At 38.1% G+C, this 23,615-nt stretch overlaps 1 protein-coding gene across 4 annotated transcripts in view; it reads right to left on the reverse strand.

Moving 5' to 3' along the window:
* The window catches only part of LOC132129452 (histone deacetylase 7-like), an 81,958-nt gene that overhangs the window by 6,069 nt on the left and 52,274 nt on the right, over positions 1 to 23,615 (reverse strand). For 3 of the 4 annotated variants that reach the window (XM_059541068.1, XM_059541067.1, XM_059541066.1), the window contains 18 exons: positions 22,780 to 22,897; positions 22,601 to 22,701; positions 21,057 to 21,179; positions 20,016 to 20,122; positions 18,634 to 18,735; positions 17,131 to 17,290; positions 16,894 to 16,947; positions 15,742 to 15,923; positions 15,340 to 15,522; positions 14,611 to 14,827; positions 14,402 to 14,535; positions 13,602 to 13,722; positions 13,324 to 13,373; positions 7,499 to 7,606; positions 5,987 to 6,042; positions 4,477 to 4,564; positions 3,257 to 3,376; positions 3,010 to 3,107 (listed from right to left, as the gene is read on the reverse strand). In XM_059541068.1, the coding sequence (XP_059397051.1) occupies positions 3,010 to 3,107; positions 3,257 to 3,376; positions 4,477 to 4,564; positions 5,987 to 6,042; positions 7,499 to 7,606; positions 13,324 to 13,373; positions 13,602 to 13,722; positions 14,402 to 14,535; positions 14,611 to 14,827; positions 15,340 to 15,522; positions 15,742 to 15,923; positions 16,894 to 16,947; positions 17,131 to 17,290; positions 18,634 to 18,735; positions 20,016 to 20,122; positions 21,057 to 21,179; positions 22,601 to 22,701; positions 22,780 to 22,897 (2,122 nt within the window). The remainder of the gene's footprint in view (positions 1 to 3,009; positions 3,108 to 3,256; positions 3,377 to 4,476; positions 4,565 to 5,986; positions 6,043 to 7,498; positions 7,607 to 13,323; positions 13,374 to 13,601; positions 13,723 to 14,401; positions 14,536 to 14,610; positions 14,828 to 15,339; positions 15,523 to 15,741; positions 15,924 to 16,893; positions 16,948 to 17,130; positions 17,291 to 18,633; positions 18,736 to 20,015; positions 20,123 to 21,056; positions 21,180 to 22,600; positions 22,702 to 22,779; positions 22,898 to 23,615) is intronic. The other variant, XM_059541069.1, reaches the window with a different exon arrangement.

A 23,615-nucleotide genomic window follows, 5' to 3' on the forward strand; every position in this document is an offset into this window, starting at 1 on the left:
TACTTTTATGATGCTTTTGGGTCTTTTTTGAAGCTTGAAAATTCAGTGTAATTACATGAAAAAGCAACCAACTAGAATCTCTAAAACATCTCTTTTTCTGTTCCACCAATTAAATTCATGGGGCACAGTACATTAATTTTCATTTAAATTTTTTCCATGAACTATTCATTTAAGGGGTCTTCTGAGACACGACACAAATATTTTTATGACACATTTATTTATTTCTAATGAATGCTTGCAATATAAACATTCTTTTAATCAACAGTTAACAAACAGTTACATTTACTATTAATAACACTCATTAAGATTTTGTAAAACTGCTGTTAAATAGTTTCAGATTATTTTTAGGGATGTATTTGTCAGTTTAACATCAGTTCAGATCAAAGCCTTTACAGAAATGTCAGAAACTTGCCCAGAAGAGTCAAAAGAAAAAGAAAATATTAAGTAGAAAAAATAAAAAAAATGTCATTCCCGCTTTAGTTAACAAATTCTACAAAAATGGATCTGGCCGAAGCACAGCGGGACAATCACAGTGACTAAAGTGTTTGAATGAGGTTCTGTTGATAACCGCCTCTCGCTCTCTCTTCCTTCCTCTTTTTCCTTGTCTCCCTCTTTCTTGTGCTCGGACGCCAGCCCTGCCAGCGATTTCGCCTCTTGAGCGCATCACCGGCGAGTTCAAAGCGACCGCCGCTGCATCTGGTTCCCATTTGGAGCTTGTCGTTCTCCTCACGTCACTGACAGCCCGCCATCTGGGAGCCATTTGCCTTAATTACCCAGGATCCTCCACTTCTCCCCCCACCTCTCCGCCTACCCTCACCGTTGTAACCAACTCCGCCTCCCCTCTAGACCAATAAAACTACCCACGCTCCCCTGTGTGGAGAGGAACGGTTTTAGTTTGGGTGGAGGTAAAGAGAGAGGGAGAGAGAGAGAGAGAGCAGCATTCATTAAAGACCAATAAAAGGATGAGAAAGAGTGTACGAGACACAGGAAGTCAAGAGAGACAGGCTGGTTAGAGGCAAAACCTTCAGTCCTGAAAGATCTTAAACGTCTTTTAGACGCCCACCCACTTTCACCCAGGGATCCTGGTTAGTAATGCCTCCCTGGACTGAAAACCAAAAACCCGAAGCAGGCTGCCTTCAAAAATGTTAAAAACTTTTAATAAAACCACCCACCGGCGGCAATTAAGTGGCATGTGGAAGTGGCCAAGCTTGAGTTTGAGCCCAACACAATGAAAAAGCTGGGAATCATTTGAAGCCCTGCAAGCGTTTCAGACTACAATAAACACCTTGAGTGATGCAGGTTGGCAGACGGCAGAGGGGGAAGTCCGACAATGTGATCAGGTGTCCAATTCCTGACAAAATCCCAAAGGTCTCAGTGCAAATACTAGTGCACAAGAACAAAGGAGAGAAACTAATGCAATCATGAAGAACGCCCACATGAAGAAGACCTGGTTCTTTGGCGAAACTGATGACGGAAGGTCAAACGCGTCTTCCTGAACGCTGACCTGATGATGATCATCCAATGTAAAGACTTTACAAGACATATAAAGTGGACGGTGGTGGGGTTGTGGTTAAACATCTGGACGCTGGGTTCGCCAACATCATTGTGCTCTTGATGCTTAACACTTAACAGCTTACTCAAAAGACAGTGTTTTCAGTTATCGTTACATGAAATACTAGCACACCACAGACCATAAGAATTAATGCTAGATTATTAGTTTGCGAAATGAGGTGTGGAAACTAAGAAGACCATAATGGATATGCAGAATTTTTTATTAGAAACACTGAAACCAAAATTAAAGTTTTCATTTAGCCAAAAACCAAAACGGAAGCTGATATTGTAAGTTTGGGTAGTAAAATTTGAGTAACTGGGTAATTAATCTTGGCTTGATGTTCAGGGCGTTGTTTCCTCATATGATAAATCAAACCGGATGCATGAACTGCTTAGAATAGTCAAAGTTAAGGCATGTTCATATCAAGATAACTATAAAAAGAAAACTAACATTATGATATCGTCCAGTCCCAGCAAGCAATTTAAGCATGCGCTGTAGCTTTGTCCTACACAATCTGCCTGAACGCTCGTGAACGCACATACAACAGTATTTTATTTATTTTTCTTACAAAAATGCATCCATTTGCTTCCGAAGGCCTTTATTAACCCCCTGGTGCCAGATGCACTTTTTTGCACTTCAAAATCTAAACACCCATTCACTGCCATTATAAAGCTTGGAAGAGCCAGGACAATTTTTAAATAACTCTGATTGTATTCGTCTAAAAAGAATAAAGACCTAGGATGACTTTAGGGTGAGTAAATCATGGGGTAATTTTCATTTTTGGGTGAACTATTCCTTTAAAAGCAAAGTCTTAACATAGTGGCTATGTTTATGCAACTGACTTCCGTTGTAGTAAAGTAAAGCAAAGAAATTTTTACATATTGCTACTCTAACACCAGTTTTGGTCATGGTGAAGTGTGCACACAATGCTAACATGTTTACTTGTTGTAGCTTATCCATATTTTGTGCATAAAACAGATGCTGACACAGTCAAAACATGCTCATTAAACGGTACAGTTTTGGTCAATGGTTTCGGCCCTCCAAAAGCTATTTCTACTTAAAACCAATTAGTTTTTTTTTTATTTTTGGGGTGTTTGGCTGAATATTTTTGCTTGCTGAAATTTTGGTGCATCACAGACTTGTATGTTATTACTGGACCTAACCCAAACCCTTCAGTCAGCCAATTCACACATTAAATTATCATAGCATCTTCCAATGTCTTCACTTACTATGAAACCAAATACATTGATTTATGTGAAAATGGATCCATATATGTCCTGCAGAGTTTAGCTCTAGCCCTAATTAAACACACTACTCAAGGTCTTCAGAAACCTTTAGACAGTTGTGCTGGAGCTGGTTGGAGCAGGATTGAACACCCCTTGTTTCCAGGCAATACTGTCCTTATTCAAGTGTTAGAGTTAGTTTAAATCAGCACATGAACCAGGTGAAACTAATACCTGAAGGCAGCCAGGTACTCAGCGTCGCCCATGGGAGGATCCAGACCACCGGTCCATGCCACATTAACGTTGAAACCCTCACCGACACCAGAACCCACCTGGGACAAATCAAACACAGTACTGCTGTTAAACACTGAAAACCCTTGAGTCGAAGAGGCTTCTCTGAGCTTATAGTGTTTCATAGCACTAAATAAACCAAAGATCACTGTGTTTGCTATGGTATAACCAATTATCTCTGCGGACTAACCTCTGCTGGTCCACCGCTTCCGGGGAAGAAGTTTCCATCATCATAGCGATGGAGAGAGATGTAGAGGACGCTGGGATCATTGTAGAAGATTTCCTGGGTGCCGTTGCCATGATGAACATCCTGCGTGATTGATGAAACACAGGTTACATAATCATTTGCATTCAGTGCATGAAGGATCACTAAGTTATTAACACTGAGATGTTTAATCGTAGTGTTTTGGTTGCCGCTCAGTCAACATTAGCATTACCTTTCTGGTGTAGTAGGACAAAAAAGACAAAAATCTGGAGGTGATTTGATTCAATGACTGATAAACTCAATCAATTTAGCTTGTTATCCAGTTTGCTAACTCAGATTCAAATCAGCTGAAAAAAGCTTCACACAAATAGAATATCTAGAAGTTTTGCAGAAATCTTGTAAAGACAGTATGGGTAAGAAAAAATAATAAATAATAAATTTAATAGGTTAACAGTAATTTCCCATAATATAAACAGGGAAATTGTAAAATATCTAACCAGACATTTCATGTAATTTTACAGTAAAATTCTGTTCATTATACAATTTTAGAAGTAAAAAAGAACTAATCAATGTATAATTTACAGTAAAATAAAATGTAAACTGTTTATTATGGTGGTTGTCAGCTCATGATAAAGATACGAAACAGATTTTAGTAGCAGTGTGCATTGTTGAATTTACTAGTTTTTTTTATTTTATTTTTTGTAAATTACTTTTACACTAAAATTTACAGTTTGCTCGGTAAACGTTTTTACGGTTTTTCGGTATGTTTTACAAAATTATTCTGTCAACCACAGCTGCCAAGATTATTTAGTAAAAACTACAGAATTTTTTTATTATTTTTTTACAGTGTAGCACTGATAGCCAATTACACACACACGTATATAGATAATATATCAATATAGTAGTTCTTTTTAACAGATATACTGTAAGTAATCCTCAACTACTGGATATTTAATTAAAATAAACTGTTCTCTTTTGTCCTACTGTATATTATGCTGTTGTGATGCCTGAATTTACTAATAAACTCTTGATAGCAGTTTTATTGTTTTAATTTGCCTAACAGGGAACAGACATAATAGAATGGATTTCTAGTATCAGCCATCATATCATTTATTGGCCATAACATGAAACTAATTATGCGCTTATTGGTATCAGCCAGAATTCGCGTCCCTAGAACTAACATTGGCTGAATCAAGAGCTCTCACCCAATCAACGATGAGGATTTTACTGACGCTGAGCTTCTGCTGGAGCTGCTTAGCAGCGATCGCCACCGAGTTGAAGAAACAAAAACCCCTGAGAGTGAGAAAGAGATAAAGTGAGGCCTCCAACCACATGAAATGCCAAAGGATTTGGAAACAGGATGACAAAACTATGTTGTAAGCAAACAAATTTTCTCACGCAACTGAACTCTGTGGATGAGCAGATCTGTTGTTACTGAAACATGATTTTTAACTATAATGTGTTAAGGTAATCTAAAAGCATTTAAATATTGTCTGTATACACAAATAATAAACATGTGGAAACTTCCAGCAGATGTGCACTGGGAAGTTAGGGAGCAAGAAGAAACGCTGAGAAATTTGGGAAGAGCGAACTCAGCAGACTAATAACTGCTGAAATAAATCAGCGTCCTTCCTCCCGCTCCCTCCAAACCTTCATTATCAAGCCATAAATATCCACACACACAGACAGGCGTGCTGATGCTGCACACACACACACACACACGCCGAACGCGAGGTGACAGAGTGCACATGTGCAAACACAACACCCACGTCACACAAACACACCGCCCAAAACATGCCATCAACTCACATGCACAGGAAGAAGAATCTCACTTCACGACCACAATAAACCGAGCCAAGCTCACATGGACAACATACTCTATACAGGCTCATCATGCCTAAAACAATTATAACAAAAACTAATTAAACCTTTTTCTTTTTTTACTTAAAATAGAATGTTAACTAAAATAAAATATAAAAAACTTAGTTAAAAAATAGTTTGATTTGTAATAAAATGTCAAAAATATATAGCCATATTAAAAAACAACAAACACGGTAATACTTTACAATAAGGTTCCATTTGTTAACTATATTTAATGCATCACCTAACATTAACAATGAGCGAACCGTTTGTTAAAGTTAATAACTGTTCACTGTTAGTCCATGTAAGCTCAGCTCCATTAAATAATATTAATAGATACAACTTTTGATTTTAATAATGTATTAGTAAAGGTTGGAATAAACATTCAATAGGATTAATAAATGCTTTAGAAGTATTATTCATTGTTAGTTTATGCTAACTAATGTAGTAGCAAATGTTAACTAATGGAACCTTATTGTAAAAAAAAAAAACGAAAAAAACTAAAACGAACTAAATTTAAGGCAGAAAATATACAAATAAAATCAAATTCAAAAGATTAACAAAAACTATAAGATCTCATGATTAAATAAAATATTCTATCTCTATCTCTAAATAATTTTATTTTAACATAATTTATTTTATTCTATTAATTTGAATTTATCTGTATGCATTTCTTTAATTTGAAGAACTTTGATAGTACGACCGTGGAAAGCAGATATGCGGCAAGAGAGATCAAGAGAGAGAGAGAAGCGTGTCGCAGGCCGGGCTCGAACCTGCATCCCCCACCAGACACACATTCTTAAGGAAACTCAAGCGACGTACAGAGGTGCTTCTGTATGTACCAGGCAGACTTACATGGGGTTTGACGGGTCTGCGTGATGTCCTGGTGGCCTGACCACAGCAAAGCCGTTCTGAAACAGTCAAACCAACATATCATTAACTCTGCATTCACCAGTTGCCTCTCACACAGAAACCATGTTTTCACCAAACTGCTTCAACAAGCGGGCCTCCGCTTTCAGTTAAAGCAATAAAGCCGTTTCCCTGAAACATCCCCTATAGCCTTCATTAAGTTTAAATACCAGCAGGGGACCCGAGCGATTGAACTAGTCTTTTATGGTCGTTACAGTTTTTTAATCAGCTTGATCTGGTCGGTTTGCTACTTGGTTCATTTTTATTTGATGCAACGGTAATTACAAAAACCCTCTGATGGAAATGAGTGCTTGATTCTGATTGGCTGACACATGATCTAAGAGTTTTGACTGAAGATGCATTCAGATTAAGTCAGAATTACAGTAAGTAGACTCATTTCACATGCTCTTTTACCAAAATGCTAGACATATTTCTGTTTGATATGGTATTTTATTATAGCCAGTGGTACTTAGTGTGATTTTTTTCTTCGATGCTTTGTGAGATGTAAATTAATGCAAAGCATTTCAACGTGGTGTTTAAAGTTCTGTGTCCAAGGAAGTGATTATCTCATAGCTGTCATTTTGTATTTGTGGTATTTTTAATGCAATGTGAACACACATAATATTGAATGCTCGATAACTGCACAGTCAGTATTGGTGCGTAGCTGATGATGCTACTGACTGCATTTTTCAGTAATAAGACAGTAGATCAGTTTTATTTAAAACAGTGAATCAAAATACAAACAAATAAAAACAAAGTTTTTAGCGTGACAAAACACCAAATCATTGTATTTATTGCTCTGCGTTTCTCACGCAGCTTTACAAATCAAAGACTCTCTGTCCTCATACTTACTAAATCTGAATAGTTTCAGTGAATCGGTTTGCTTACATGTTTTCATTGGTCACATAAATATCAGAAATATTCTGATTATTCTGATATTTTGAGTGGTGATGTAACTTCAAAGCTAACTACTTCTGTTAAAAAAGGTCTAGTTGAACTCTTCTAAATTATAGGATATTTGTAGCTTGGCGAGCTAGCACTGTGCACAGCTGCACACTGCCAGGTTTGTTTGTTTCAGTTCTAGGTTGCGTTTCAATCTTAGTATCATCAAAATGGGCTGTTTCTAAGAAAGACACTTAACCAGCGGTGTGAGGAAGTTGTTACACACCTGAACAACACTGAGCAGGACACTTACAAAAACAGCTTTGTACCGTATCTACCCCATAACATATACATATTAGAGTAGTCAAAGACACATTTTTGTACCTTATTTACCCCTAAAAAGTTCATAATAGTATCTTAAGGGTATATATTAGATGTATCTTAGGGCAGCAGCTTGTCACTGTGGCAGTACCATTAATACAATGTTCATTGTCAGTTATTCTGTGCTCATTTTATCTAGGAAGCAGCAGTCGACCTAAAAAAGAGAATTGGTGTTGGATATTGTTTTGTACCGACCTTGAGCTCTCCTTTAGCCACTCTGTAGACCAGCTCCGTCACGCTCCCGGCCGCCAAGCGGGACGCTGTAGACGTGTGCATCTCGTTCCAGATGGTGTCGTTGTCCACCTGTCGAAATACAAGCATGCTTAGCAAACAGCAACTCGGATGATTTATTTAAAGAGTCCACATCTGCTAAGGGGTAATAATGGAAGAACAGTTTTAAAAACAGCACAACCTGCTTTTTCATGGATTTAAATAAAAGATCTTGGTTACACTTTGTTTTACAGTATGCGTACTAACAGTGCACTTACCCAAAGAAAGCACTGCGTAGGACACACTTTATTTTAAGGACCTACTCTCACTATTAAATAACTGTGTCTTCTGCCTCAATAAACCCCTAATTTTTTGTTATTAATAGTAAGAAAGGCGGTTATTTTAGGTAAGTTTAGGCTAAGGGATCTAAAATATGATCAGGCAGATGCGCTTTATAAGTACTAAAAAACAGCTAATATGCTAGTAATATGCATGCTAATAAGCAGCTAGTTCATAGTGAGAACTGGTCCTTCAAGTAAAGTGTTACCGGTAACTACACTGGTTAAGGTTAGGTTTAGGGTTAGTACCTAGTTATTGTAATTGTTGTACTAAGTACATAACGGGACAGGACTGTAAAAAAAAAGTACTGCCAACATTTGTGTTATAAAAGACAATAAAAACGGAGGAAAAAGCTTCCTCTGTCAGACGATAACGTACCTAATACATAATTCACTCGAGTATAAATATGTAAAAAGATTGTCAATTTTTTACATTAAAGGAGCATTGCGTAGGTTTTGAAATTTCTAACCGTTACTGACACCAGTGGCCGTTAGAGGAACTGCAGCCAGTCTCATGCTCATTCTCAGTGTGCACGCTCTCTTTTTTTTTTTTTTACTTAGAGGAGTGTTCGTAGACAAATTGTGCTGGAGGCTGGTTGCTTCTTTCCATCCGCAGAGTCCATTTGAAAACACTATTGCTGCTGCTTACTATAATGGCTGGCATGCCGTACGGTTGTAAGCCCAAGTAGACGAGAACGAGCATGACGTCACATTTTGTGAGTTTTCGCGCCGATTCGGGCCCGACTCCTCGACACAATTGAGCCTACAGGCTGATAGAGGCAACCTTGGTGGACAGTCGAGGTGTCATTATTTTTTTTACATCATGGTTGGCTCATACATGTACAAATGAAAACTCTATCTTAAAGATTTTTTTTAAGTAAAAACCTCCACATAGCTCCTTTAAGTACCCCTTTGCAGATTTTGCGCTATTTACTTCACTTGCATGTAGGTGTAACTACTCTGATCATAAACAAAACTGCTATGCTGAGTGATTTATGCGCAGTTAAACCCAAGTTAACACTTGATTTTGCGAATGTTTCACAGTTTTTACTGCGAGTATGCGCCTCCACCCAAGCCCTGGCTCACAGAATCCCTCAGCGCCGCGTACATGACAAACAATCTCTGTCAGTCACCCATTCTGCCAGAATAAAATGATCTAGCTCAATTGTATTGGCGTACACTAGCACATTTATCATTATGACAGCTGTGATCAACGTTCATAAATCTGCAAAGCCGCAAACAGCGGTTCAACTGAAGGGCAGGGTTGCACGATGCCAGCGTTACATGCTGCACGACAGACACTTACAGCAAACTGATGCAACAGAGATGTGCTCGGCCATAACAAGACCAGGGGGAATCTCATTTTTAATCTACTACTCAAACCAATCAATAAACTGAGCGTAATCCTATTCAAATGAAGGAATAACCAGCTGTATGCTTTCAAACAGATGGTAACGTTGGAGAATTATGACGAAACATGTTTATCCAACCATATTTGTATAAAGATCACTCATGCATGTAAAAGTATTTAGATGCTTATTTTTTGTTGTAAGCATCCACAAGACGAAGTGTGTGTTACAAATTACAGAACATAAACTAGATTTCAAGAATACACACTAAAAGAAAGAGGCTGGAGTGACGAGACTATAAATAGATTTCCTGTTATGTGTCATAGTAATGGCATGTTTAAATATTCTTTGTGTGTGGTCTCCATATTGCCTCTCAACACTACACCGGCTTGCTGATTATGCATATTTAACATAGTGTAAAATGAAAAACGCCTAAAATGTATGTATTTATTTGATCAAAGATTCACTTTTGAATATATTTTATAATGTAATTTATTCCTGTGATCAGAGATGAATTTTCAGCATCATTATTCCAGTCGTCAGTGTCACATGATCTTCAGAAATCAGTATAATATACTGATTTGCTGCTTAAGAAACATTTCTGATTATTATCAATTTATAAAATTGATCTTGCATAGTCTATAGCTTCTTTTGCATGCTTTTTTTCACACTGGCACAAAACAGATCTTTTTGCACATACTTGATCTTGGAGCAATATATATTTTTTTTCTGTGCTACTTTTAAATCTAGTTAAAAAAAAATATATATATTTTTTTTTATGGCCAGTGCCAATATTTATTAAAGATGGCTGATATAATGACGATATATATCTATATGATATTGCACTATTCTTTTTTAAAGATAGTAAATAAAACAAAAATGAGGATTATATTAATATTTATTCTACATAATATGCACAAAAATAATTAGATTTTTAATTAAGATCTTGATGAAAACAAATACACCTGTAAAATAGATTTTTAATTTTAGACAGCAACTTCGATTCTGTGACCCTATCACAATATTTTTTTCTGATTTTTCTGATTAAACTGATGAAAAACACACACAACAAAATAAATTAAACACTCAAACAAACCAGCTAACACCAATTCCACATGCACATCAAAATAAAAGTCCTGTTCATACAAACTAACAGAACATAATGGTCAATGGAATCACCAATATTGTGTGATTATATGGGTCTTGTTGATTTATCAGTCAACCACTAATTTTAACCCTTCCTCATTGTCACACAGCCTGTTTAGGAGTTAACCGGGAAGCAGAAAACCCCAACAACTTAAAAGTCATTTGCACATTGTGAAATTATTATGTAAACAGTCAGTCTTCGGATCTATGGATTAAGACTTGTAGTTAATGCAGCATGTAAAATTTTGGTCTCTACATATGGCTTAGGTCACTCCTTCCATGTAAGTCAATGGGATTTCATCATCGGTTTTATCATCCGCCAAGCGAAAATCATAAATTCTGATCGATTTGAGCTTTAATTCACGTCTCCAGCACAAACGGTGTAGGGTGAATTGAATACTTGGGGCTAGTGATTTGAACAAACCCCTAACATTAAGTATGAGGGGCAGTAACACTTGACACTTGATTTAGCAAACAGCACAAGTAAGAGAAAAACAGACCATCATTACTCTATAAAACTGCATTCATAAGTGGCCATGAGAAGAAAGAATGAGGTTATACATTCCCCTCTCTCCCTTTTGTTTGTTGCCCTGCTCCCCACATCTTCCTTCTCTCTTTTCTCTTTCATTTTCCCTCATCCTTTTTTTTGCCTAACTTGCATTGCTTGTGGTTTGGCAGCGTGAACAATGAGAGGGCTGGAATTTCTTTTATCCTTCATGGCACATATTGTTCCAATCATTCCACATGGACCTGCTCTGAGCTTGATCGTCAGAGTGAAGTTTTCAACATTTTCTCCCAATTTTCAGCCAGGGTGCTGCCCATATGACAGCGCTGGGATCAGTGCTCTCTGACCTTTGATTTGTCCCAGAATGGGGCTGTGGGTCCGTTTAGACTGTCGGCCAGTGGTTTATTTTAGAGCAGGTGTCAATGTGGGCTTGGCATAAGTATGCTTTGAGGGAACAGAGTGGCCACAGATGTCATGAGCACTGTATTTAAAACTAAAATTACAAATGGGATACTCTACAGGAGCATGTACTTCAGCCACATGTACATGCACATCAAGAATGATCCTGGCTCACCATTTTGAGGTTGTTTTGCCCAACTTTCTCACCGTTTATTTAAAAGGATAGTTCACCCAAAAAAGAGAATTCGGTCATCATTTACTCACCCTCAAGTCGTTCCAAACCCATAAAGACTATCGTTCAGCTTCGAAACACAAATTATTTTTAAAGAAACCTGAGAGATTTTTGTTCCTCCACTGAAAGTCCATTCAAGCACAACTTTGATGCTTCATAAACTTCATAAAGACAGCGTAAAATTAATCAATATGAATACAGCATGTATTTTGATGAAACACGATTGCTTTATATGAAGAACAGATTTCATTTAGGCTTCTATTCTTATATAAACTGATCAATACACTTACATAAAGCACATTAAGACAGAAGCTCAAACATGCTTGTTTGATGTGCGAGAACCAATGTCTCACGAATCATATTTACCATATTTAATGAGCTTTACTCATGAATATTGATCAATGTATGTGAATAAAAGTCTTACAGTCTTACAAACACAAGGATTACCTCTGCAATGTCTTTACGCACTTTTTAATGCACTTAAGTTTTGGTTGGAAAACTGGGTCTGGCTTTCTGGGATGGTAATCCAATGGTTCAGGTCATACTTAGAAGGGAGAGGCTATTATGTGTGTAAAGGAGAGCATAAGTCTAAGTGGATGAAATGCAGGGTCCCACAAGGCTCAATACTTGCACCGCTCTTGTTTAGCTTGTATATGCTTGCTCTAAGTCAAATAATGAGAAAGAACCAAATTGCCTATCACAGCTATGATAGCCAAATGACTACAACTCCATTGACTCCCTCTTTCAATGTATTGATGAAATTAATAGTTGGATGTGCCAGAAGTTTCTTCAGTTAAACAAAGAAAAAAACCGAATTCATTGCATTTGGAAACAAAGATGAAGTGTTCAAGGTGAATGCATACCTTGACTCTAGGGGTCAAACAACAAAAAATCAAGTCAGGAATCTTGGTGTGATTCTGGAGACAGACCTTAGTTTCAGTAGTCATGTCAAGGCAGTAACTACATCAGCATACTATCATCTCAAAAACATAGCAAGAATTATGTTTTGTTTCCAGTCAAGACTTTATCAGCAGCAGGGTGGACTATTGTAATGGGCTCCTCATCGGCCTTCCCAAAAAGACCATTAGACAGCTGCAGCTCATCCAGAACGCTGCTGCCAGGATTCTGACTAGAACCAGAAAATCTGAGCATATCACACCAGTCCTCGGGTCCTTACACTGGCTTCCAGTTACATTTAGGTGATTTTAAAGTACTTTTACTCGTTTATAAATCACTCAATGGCCTAAGACCTAAATACACTGCAGATATGTTCACTGAATATAAACCTAACAGACCACTTAGATCATTAGGACAGAGTCAGTTAGAAATACCAAGGGTTCACACAAAACAAGGGGAGTCCTCCTTTAGTTACTATGCCACCCGCAGTTGGAATCAGCTTCCAGAAGAGATCAGATGTGCTAAAACATTAGCCACTTTTAAATGCAGACTCAAAACTCATCTGTTTAGCTGTGCATTTATTGAATTAACACTGAGCACAAAACTTGCCTTGACTATTTTACTTGGCAGTCTATGGGACACTCACAAGCCTCCCTGTTTTCATCCAAACATCTTAACTTGTTTTCCGAGGATGAACAATTCTTTTACGGGTTTGGAACGACATGGGGTTAAGTGATTAATGACAAAATATTCATTTTGGGGTGGAGTATCCCTTTAAGTCTTACTGCACATGCCCTTAAATGAAAAACTGTAATATTTGCTGCTAAAATTTATGTAATTCAACTTTCTGAAAATCTGAAAAACCATTACGCCTATGGGATGAACCCACTTTTCACAAAAACAAATGTGTGTGTGTGTGTGTGTGTGTGTGTGTTTTTACTTACCCCGACTCCCCCACAGGGCAGCATGACGAACATCCGCTGTGACAGTATGCCTGTTGGACACAGAGTGACGTCAAGCAGATTAATTGTCATTCTCGCATTCGCCGCTTGACATATCCAACCTTTTAGTCATTGTGAAAGTCGCTTTTATTCATGTGATGGTGTTCCCGTGTCCCTGTGCTTTGAAAAATGAGGTGTTGTGCTGGCCAAGTTGCAGTTGACTCATGTCTATCAGATGTGAACCGTGTGTGTGTGTGTGTGTGTGTGTGAAGATGAGTTACCGGCCAGCTTGCGATTGTCCAGTTTGAGGCGGTTGAGTGGATTGGTGCCATACAGCAGAACGTGACGCTCGGTGTGGACAGACTGTAACTCCTCCAGAGTGGCCTTCCTTCCCCGAATACTCTGCAGAGGAAGTAAAAACATCAAAGACCATGAGAGAGGATGTTCATGGTGCAAACATGCCGTCAGCATCGGAGTTATTAAAATCAGGGAGGTTCTTGGATATATTTTTTCAATATAATAAAAAGTGAATGAGGACTGAGAAATGAAAAGGAAGAGAATAAAGCTTTGAAAAGGATGAAAAGTAGTATGAAGAATGTGGTCATGTAACGTGTGTAACAAGGACACCTTAAAATAAAGTGAGGTGAAGACTTGTTCATCAACAATGAAAAACACTTTTCGTTCTGCCCTCTATTTTAAATAGTAATGTTTAAAGAGCCTTTTTTAAGATGAAGCGGTCTGTTGCATTCATTTGCACTCCATCTTTCTAGATTATAGTTGATGCGTGATATAAACTATTTTTATAATACTTTTATGGTGTTATTGTCATTTTGAAGCTTTACAGAGGCTTATTAACATTCATTATACTGAAAAGGCTTTTCTTGCCTTCCGCTGAAGAAAATCAAGTCAACCAGGTTTGTAACAACATGAGGGTGAATAAATGATGACAGAATGTTGATTTTGGGCTGAACCGTTCTGTTAATGTGGATGTGTTCAAGAAATGTTCAAAATAATGGTCGGACAGATTATTCAACGCCCCCTTTAGGAAAGGAGAGGAAGTGCATGTCACTTTTTTAAATACCTCGCACTGGCCCCTGAGGCCCCTCTCCTGCAAGCGTGACCAGATGCTCTGGATTCTCCCAGCATGCTCTGGGTGGCTGCTGTTGTCTCCACACGTACACTGGTGCTTCAGCATTTGGGAGTCATACACCAGACCTGCACACACACACACAGTTATTGAGAGCGTCTCCTCTGCTGCAGAGCGGCGTGTGATTGGTGGAGGCTCTGTACCCGTGGTGAAGCGCGGCTGGCTCTGGGGCGGCTCCGGTGCCGTGGTGAGAGACAAGGCTTTGTCCGGCAGCGTTAGCGAGGTGGAGGCTGGAGACGACTGCGTACGAGAGAGCGGCCGGTGCGCGGCGCCGAGGATCATGGGTACCGCCAGTGTCTCCATGTGAGCCGTCTGTCTGCGCAGCTGCTGCAGTTGCTTCTGTGTCTCCCACAGACGTGACTGCAAAGAAAGCATTTCAGCATGTTCTGTGAAAACTACATGTCTGTAATAAAACATCATATTATACTTTTGGGAAGTATTACTACATGGAAAAAGCTATCATTCTCATTTACTGTATATGGACAGATTATGATACAGTAATGGCATTTACACCTAATAGTAGTTGGTTAAAATACTGCAGTATACAATTTTAATTAAGCATGGGATAATGCATGGCTAGCTGTGCATTAAAAAATTTTAACGCACGACGTGGAGTGCATTAAAATCATCCAATGCACACCTAACAGTGCATTATCCTGCTTATACCATGGTTATTTGCCAGCAAGCATGACAAGCGGTTTATAATGTTTGCAGATCAATAATTTGCTTACAAATGTAAACATAATTTATTATTAAATTACTTCTAAATGTTGTGTAATGATGTTTAGGCAGACCTTTTTGCACAGTAAAACATGTGTGGCTTGTTTCTCTCATGCACGTTATAGCTTCAGGATCGGTGGTTTGTGTCTAACCTGGTTGAGAATGAGGGTGTGTTGCAGGTTGAGCTGCTCCTCTTGACTCTCCAGCTCTCTCTGAGACTCCGCCCTCACCCTGCCCTGGTGGGCGTCGCCCGCTGATGGCCCCACCTCCTCTGAGTCCATGTCCTCTGACGGGATCTGCCGGAGACGAGGCTTCTCGCTGGACTTCGACATGAGCTGCGGCACACAGACAGAGATCCGGATCAATCCCACATTCTCCTGCCACAAACTTAAATGACGTGCATTTCCAAAATCAAATATGAATGTGATTTGACAAAATAAATCAGATTTCATGCATTTTTCGATCCTTGCTACAAACAACTAATCAGATTTGATTCCGAGATGCACAAAGAGTGATTGTATCCTCCCTGTGGTAGAGTAAAGTGTGATGTGCACCTTGCCCAGGTGCGTCTGCTGCTTGAGTCTCTCCAGGATCTGAGCGCTGTGCGTCTGCTGCTGGAGCAGGTGAGGGTGGAGCGCACGGGGACTCTGGGGCAGCGGCTCGGAGCGGGTCCGGCTCAGAGGCTTGTGAGGACCAGACGCACTGAACTGAAGGGGAACCGGACCCAGACCTGGAACTGATCACAAACCAATCTGATTACACTTTCAGAGAAACAGAAGGAGATGAAAGCTTACTAGTCAAGCTAGATATCAAAACATCACGCCACATGGTTTGGATCACACAAAGTAGAAAATAATCATAATGTAAAATGATCCACTTTGAGTTAAATGTAACAATACATTCGAACATGTATCATCATGAACTCAGTGAGCACGCTACATTAAGTATAAACTGAAAAATAAAAATACTTTTAATACATGTCTTCATGCAATTTATTTTGTATTTAAATATTAGACTGCCCAGTTGTTGTTGTTTTTTTATAATAAGTAATAAAATTAATTTTTTGACATCAATTTGGTATTTAAATATCAGACTGTCCAGCTTTTTTTTTGTTTGTTTAGTTTTATTTTAAATAATAATAAGTAATATAATTAATTTTTTTACATTGATTTTGTATTTAATTATTAGACTGTTAAACTACTGTTAACAATTTTTTTGTTTTTGTTTGATTAAGAATAATAAGTAATATAACTAATCTTTTTAAAAAACTGGTAAACATAATTAATAAAATAAATATTATTATAATTTACACTGCTGTTTAGTGGACTGTAAGATTTTTCAGTGTTTTTTAAAAGACTCTTATGCTCACAAAGGCTTTGTTTATTTGATGAAAAATACAGTAAATTAATATTATACACTATCTTATATTGTGAAATAATGTTTAAAAAATATTTTATTTTATTATATTATATTAAAATATAATTAATTAAAAAAGTTAAATTATATATATATATATATATATATATAATGTATTCCTGTTATGTAAAGCTGCATTTTCAGCATCATTAAAAGAACCGCATTTCTTTGAAACTAAAATCTTTTGTAACAATGTAAAAGTCTTTACTCTCACTGTCACTACTAATCAATTTAATTTCTCCTTGCCGAATAAAAGCATTCGTTTATTGTAAAAAATGAAACATACTGACCCCAAACTTTTGAATGGTAGTGTATATTTTTTTCTGATGTCCCATAATTGTTTGCTGTGTAAAACAAATATAACAAATTACCAAATACACACATAGTAGTTATAAATGAATGAATGCAGTTTATATTCTGAAAATAATTGTAGACTGTTGTTTGATCAGCGACCACTAGCTGGCGCACACATCAAGCATACAGTCCTTCAGCAGCATTGTGATTCAGACAGTGTTCAGATCTCTTACCGGCCAGGAGAGGGGTGTGTATGAGTCCAGAGGGCTCCAGGATGAGGATGGGCTGTATGAGCGGCCCGCTCTGCTCTTCCACACCCAGAGGAACCAGCATCGGAGACGCGCCCGGGACCAGCCCACGACCCAGCTTCAGCGAGCCCCGCTCCCCCTCCGCCTGCACAGACACCACAGCTCACTACGGGCTGCCTCACCTCATGCTACAGCCTCAAAATAGCTAAAGAGGAACATTATTTTAGGATGCACTACCCTTCAAAAGAAGTACATTACAGTGATTCTAAATGGGTCTCAGGTCAGATCTGATGAATACTAAACGCAAATAATTAAAGCAACTGCGAAAACATTACATATAAGTGCACATGGATTGTGCAAACTACAGTGTTTTACGTGGAGAATTATTGGATTCCAAAAGCATGAAACCATCAAAATTCAGTTCTGGCACTGTGTTGTGTCACTACTTGATGTTGAACTAAATGAGAAGAGAAGCAGTGCGTTAATTCATCACTTTATATGGGAAGTAACACATTTGTTACTTTTATTTGACTTGTTCCTCCTGTTAGTTGAGGCTCTCACTCACATGTGGGTGAATCTAAAATTCATAGTGGTATTTCCCTGGTATAGTTATCATAAAACGGCCAGCCCTCAGCCCTCGGGCTGCTTGCAGTGCTGCTCTGATGGTTTTAATGGGAACAATGTAGTTTTGTCAGTTCATTACAATTTTAAATCCATTAAAGTACTGTCTATTCAACAAGGCTGGAATGCTATATTGACCGATATTATAATTATTTTTACAAATAGAATAAAAACATAACTGTGCACTTGTAGTGAACTTCAAATCTTATAAGTATCTTAAAAAATATACTACACTGCAATCTCAAAAAAAATTTTTTATTTATTATTAAAGCTCATTTTAAATCATCATGTACGTTTTTCACACTTTAAAGAAGTACACTTATTTTGATGTGTTGACTAACATACTAAAGCATATGTAAAGTACACTTGATTATAATTTTAACACGCATTTAATTATCTTTTAAATGTACTAAATCCTAACTTCATAACCACAACTGTGTAATTGCAAATATATTTAAATACCCCAGACACAAGTTTTAATAGAAATGACATAGTTTAACATAAATGCAGTTCAACTTAACCGCATTTCAAAAACAGAAGTAATTATGAAATTATACATAAAGATGTACTTGAGTCCTATTTAAGAGGGTCAAAACCTTCAGCTAATTACATTTCATAAACTAAATGTTTAATTTGAATGAAATGTATCTAAACATTTATTTAAACTATAATACACTACAATACATTTTTATTTAAATGCAATTAACATGACCCTTCATGCACTATATCATTTCTGTAATAAATACCCTTTTAAAAAGTCTGCTAAAGTGTGTACTTTTTCACAAGAATGACATTACTTCCAAAAACCTTTCAGATTGCAATATTGTGCAGTGCTTGTAAGGACTGAGCACAGGGTGGCTGTGGTACCTTGGTGTTGGCGGGGAGGCCCAGTGTGATGGTGGGGAGACTGGAGGGATTCTGCACTGTGAAGTGAGCTAAAGAGCCGTCCTGCAACAGCAGCCTCTGAGCCTGAAGCACACACACACACACACATGCATCAGGAATACACAGGAAATAGGGAGGGAAATGCAGCTAAAAGTAACAAAAAATAACCCTAGATAGTCAACGTTTAAAATTTGTTTCATATCTGTTGACTATAAATTGAAATATATTTGATTACTATTATTCCCAGTAGACATAGTTTTGGGCAAAAGCAACTAAAATCAGCTCTGAACACTGAATGTGAGCTCGAAGCCTTGGACCGGTGATTACACTATCTGTCATGAAAGTAGACCGTAGAGATGTGTCTAGTCTTTTTTTAATTATATCTTTATAACATGCATTCTTTTATTTCAGCAAAGCATTTGTCTTGCATATAACCTTTATATTTGATGTTGATTTGTTTGTATAATAATCAGCAATTGAATTCGTTCACACTTTAGTTTGGGGACCAGTTCGCCCCAATAAACTCCTAATTTGCTGCTAATTAATAGTTTATGAGGTAGTTGTAAAGTTAAAGTATTGGGTCGGATTAATGGATGAAGAAGATGATCGTGCAGAACAACGCATTAATATGTGCTTTGTAAGTAATAATATGTATGCTAATAAGCAGCTAGTTATTAGTGAGAACTGGTCCCGAAGCTAAAGTGTTACCGAGATTTTAATCCTATTAATTGATGCAGCTAAAGTATTAGTGATATTTTGTTGACTATGGATTTTGAAAGAAAAAAAAAACGGCGTCATAAAAGTGGGGAAAATATTGACCCTTACACAGTTTTAAGAAACCTGTGTGATTAACTGTTGCGTGCGAGCGGACGAGGCTCCTGTGTGCGACCCGTCAGAGAGCTGTGCATTTATGCAAGCCCAAAAAATGAAGGAGTGTGGAGTAATAAAGTGATGAGGAGGCTCGGGATGGAAACAGGAGATCTGGTGTCCCGGCAGCTGCCTGCAGCTGTCCTTCTCCGGTGTCTTTGTTTAAAACATGTCATTATGCCAAAGGGCGGGAACCTCCTGAAACAAGCCCTGTCGAGCTCCGCTTTCTCTACAAACAACACCCACCAGAGGAATATTAAAGAGCTGTCCCATCATGCCTCTCTCTCTGTGTGTGTGTTCAGTTTCTCCTCTCTACACAAAACATTTATCATTTAAAATAGGGAGAAGCTAAACTCATTTAAACTGCACTGATTACTTCATTACAACACATAATGAAGCATTTCCCATTAATGTTAGGATTTATAATTGCATTAGCAGAACGTCCCGTTATAAGGAAGCCGAGATCCCCCTCAGAGACGGACAGAGAGGACGGTTACCTCATGGGCCAGGCTGGAGGCGGGCAGCGCTCCGTTCTCATGGGGCAGACTGTCGTTCGGAGAGCTGCAGCCGGACACTGGAGTGCTGCTGCTGCTGGGGGACGAATCTGAGAGCAACACACACATCTGTCAGCTCTGACACGGCCGGCACATCAATGCATGCATTAAAGGGACAGTTCACCACAAAAATGTTTTCTCTCCCTCATGTCATTGTGCATCTTTAAAGAACAAATGAAAATATTAGAATGAAATCTGAGAGATTTCTGTCCCGCTTTTGGCAGTCTGCACAACTAATACTTTAATAAAAAGATGGTAAACAAATCCACATGAGTCGAGCCGTTTAGTCCACATTTTCTGAAGAGACTCAATCGCTTTATACGATGAACAGATTTAATCTAAGCTTTTATTCATGTATTCAGACATAAACAGAAGCTCAACCGGACTTGCTAGACGCACGAGAACAAATCTCGTTGACAGAAGCGCAAACCTGCTCCGCGTCATAACTGATGCGTGTCGATTAATGTTTATTAAATCTGCTCATCATTTAAAGCGATAGTCTCTTCAGAAATCAGCTCTGTTCATATGGATTCGTTTTACGATCTCTTTGTGAACTTTACGAATCGTCAAAGTGGTAGTTGCGTAAGACGATCAATAAAGGGACGGAAATCTTTCAGATTTCATTCAAATATCTTCATTTGAGTTCTGAAGATGAATGAAAGTCGAACAGGTCTGGAACGACACGAGGGACGCCTCAAGACGACTATGCCTTAAAATCACATGCTTGCGCTAGATGAATATACATATGTACAGTAACAATGTTACTTTAGCTGACAGGACGTCTACATGAGAACATTTAGTTTGTTCATTCTTATCAAATATGTACTTATAAAAAGCAAGGAAATGCATCTAGACAACATTTAATTTTCACACACACACACACACACAACTAGCTAAATTAGTATCCAGGCATTTCTACAGTATGACTACTGTATGTCTAATAGCAGCAGATCTTCAGAAGCAGAGGTAGGGTGCTGTAGTTACCCAGTGTGTCAGGGACGCGGTGTTTGACGGCCGGCGGCGCGCTCTCTTTGCGGGTCAGCGGGCTCTTACGGGTGTTCAGGTGCTTCTTTAATTTATGCTTCACCTTCAGGTTGGGCTCTGAGGCTGCAACAACAACAAAACACCAACAACAGCACAGTTTATATTTAAACGGATCAGGACTTTCAACGTGGTCGAAGTCAATTCTCACGGGTCAAACAATTAAGTTTATTGTGCTCTATGCATGTTTTGATCAATGTATAACATAATGTGACAGAAATTAGTATTTTTGAGTGAACTATCCCTTTAAGCCCAACTAGTCGACTTCATATAGTTGATTTAGATGTAGTTTTGCATCCTCTCAGTTTGATCACACAGTTTCAGCTCTGAAATCTCTTCTTAGTTATTGTATTTGTCACTGTAAAAACGCTAGTTCTGGCCGAGGACGAGCTGAAAACTGTTTCCGCAGCTGTACTTACTCATCGTTACCAGTAAATGACTCGTGTTAAAGGTTTCCTCGTTTGACCATCGAGCACAGAGTGATCCTGAACTGAAGTGAAGTGGACAGGTCAAGTATTTGGAAACTCTCTCAAGGACTACTTGAAAACTAGTTCTTCTGCAACACATTCTGAGCTGAAAACTGACTGATAGAGTTTGCTTGCTGCCATTGTCAGAATCATATTTAAGTGTTGTATCTTAAAAAAACAAAAACTAAATCTGAATCGCTGTTTGAAAAACTGTTTGACTCCCTTTTGTGTTCTTTTTGCTGCTTTTTCTGTAGGTGCCACCTTCTGTCAGAGAGTGAATCTGCATTTTCATTTTGACAATATTAATTTTATTCTTTTCTTTTTCACCTTCTCTCAGAGTACACTAGCATTTTCATTCAGTCTGTCTACCATTTATTTTAATACTATTTATTTATTTATTTATTTATAATTTTCATTCAGTCTGTCTGCAATTTTTTATTAATATTATAATAGTATTTTATTTTATTTTTTTCCCCTAAAGTCCATTTGCATTTAGTCTGTCTGCAGTTTCTTTTATTAATAATTTATTCTTTTATTAATTTCCTTTCCTTATTTCTTTATTTCGCCTAGTGTCCGAGAGTGAATTTGCATTTTCACATTCGTCTGTCTGCTTTGGTCTGAACAAATCCGAACAAATCGAATGTGAAAATCAAGTTTTTGTGTTGCACATTTGATTTGGAGTGAAAAGACTTTCAGTTTTAAAGCAGCTCCTTAACCCATGAAAATATGAGCAATAGTTATAGTGACAATTAGTGCTACAAAAGCAGAACAAATACGTTTAAACTCTGCGGCTTCATGTGAATAACTGGACGTCCAGTCACTGTTGTGATGACACAATGAGCCGCGGTGTTCTGCCCGTGGGCTGACAGAGGAGTGTCTTTCAGAGGTAAATCAGAAGTCGTTAACAGACTGCTGCCTGGAGGAAGAGCGAGGCGCTGGGAGTCTGTCTGAACAGGGCAGCACACCTGCTGCAGGACAGGCCCTGTGATGTTTTTATATGCATGTGTGACGCTGACATACTTGCTCGTCTCAGGGGTGGATCGTCGGGCCCTTCGCTGAGAGCTGGTGTGGTGGAGGACAGGAGCGGCTGCACACAAGAGCTGGGATCAGGAACCAGCTCCCTGGGGGAACACAGAAGACCTTTCTTTTAAAATCGGAGGAAAACACAGCTGTGTGCGGTGACGAGAGCGGTTTCTAACCGGTAGGCGACGGACGGGCTGCTCAGAGGGTTGGAGCTGGTCCTCTCTAGCACCGCCTTCTGCTTCTTCAGAATCACCTGCGCCAGCTTCTGCTTCACCAGCGCACTGGCCACAGCACCTGTCAATCAATACAGCCAGCCAATCAGAGGACAGAACCAAAATACAAAAGCAAAGCAAAAATAGTCTCACACATTTACAGCTATTTGAAATGTTACTATTCAAATGTAATTTAATTTGACATTTTTGGACAGTATAGACCTCAATCAATACATCAAGCCAATGGAGTCTCCGGTATACTAATGATTTTTAATTCATTCATTTAATTTGTATTATTACTTAATTACATGCATTTTATTTATTTATTTATTTTATATTTGTATAGATTATTTCATATTTTATTTAATTTCATATTATTTTATATATCTATGTATCTATTTTATTTAGTTTAGCTGGCCTCAATTAGGCCATTTTAAGTATCTAAAATAAGGTGAATTTAGAGATCTTTAAAATTACATTTTAATGATTTCTTTATTATTATTAATAAAGACAAATCTTTATTTCATGTTACTTGAATAATGTTAGGTCATTTTTAGTTTATTTCGTATTTTATTTAAGTTCATTTTTTTCGAGGTGAGACTGATATTTCTAGTCACTGACCCAGAAAGGGTGTCAAATGTCAGTGTTCTCCCACAGATGTTTCTCTGGAGTGTGGTTGAGCTCTGTAGTGGAGCTCGAGGGAAGGAAGCTGCATGTTGACTCCCTGTCCTAACATTATGAGCCGGCTACATCACGGTGGCTCTCACCAACACGGTCAATATTGAATCGGTTACTGTTTA

The sequence above is a fragment of the Carassius carassius genome, chromosome 46 (assembly GCF_963082965.1).
Source record: "Carassius carassius chromosome 46, fCarCar2.1, whole genome shotgun sequence".
Lineage (NCBI taxonomy): Eukaryota > Metazoa > Chordata > Actinopteri > Cypriniformes > Cyprinidae > Carassius > Carassius carassius.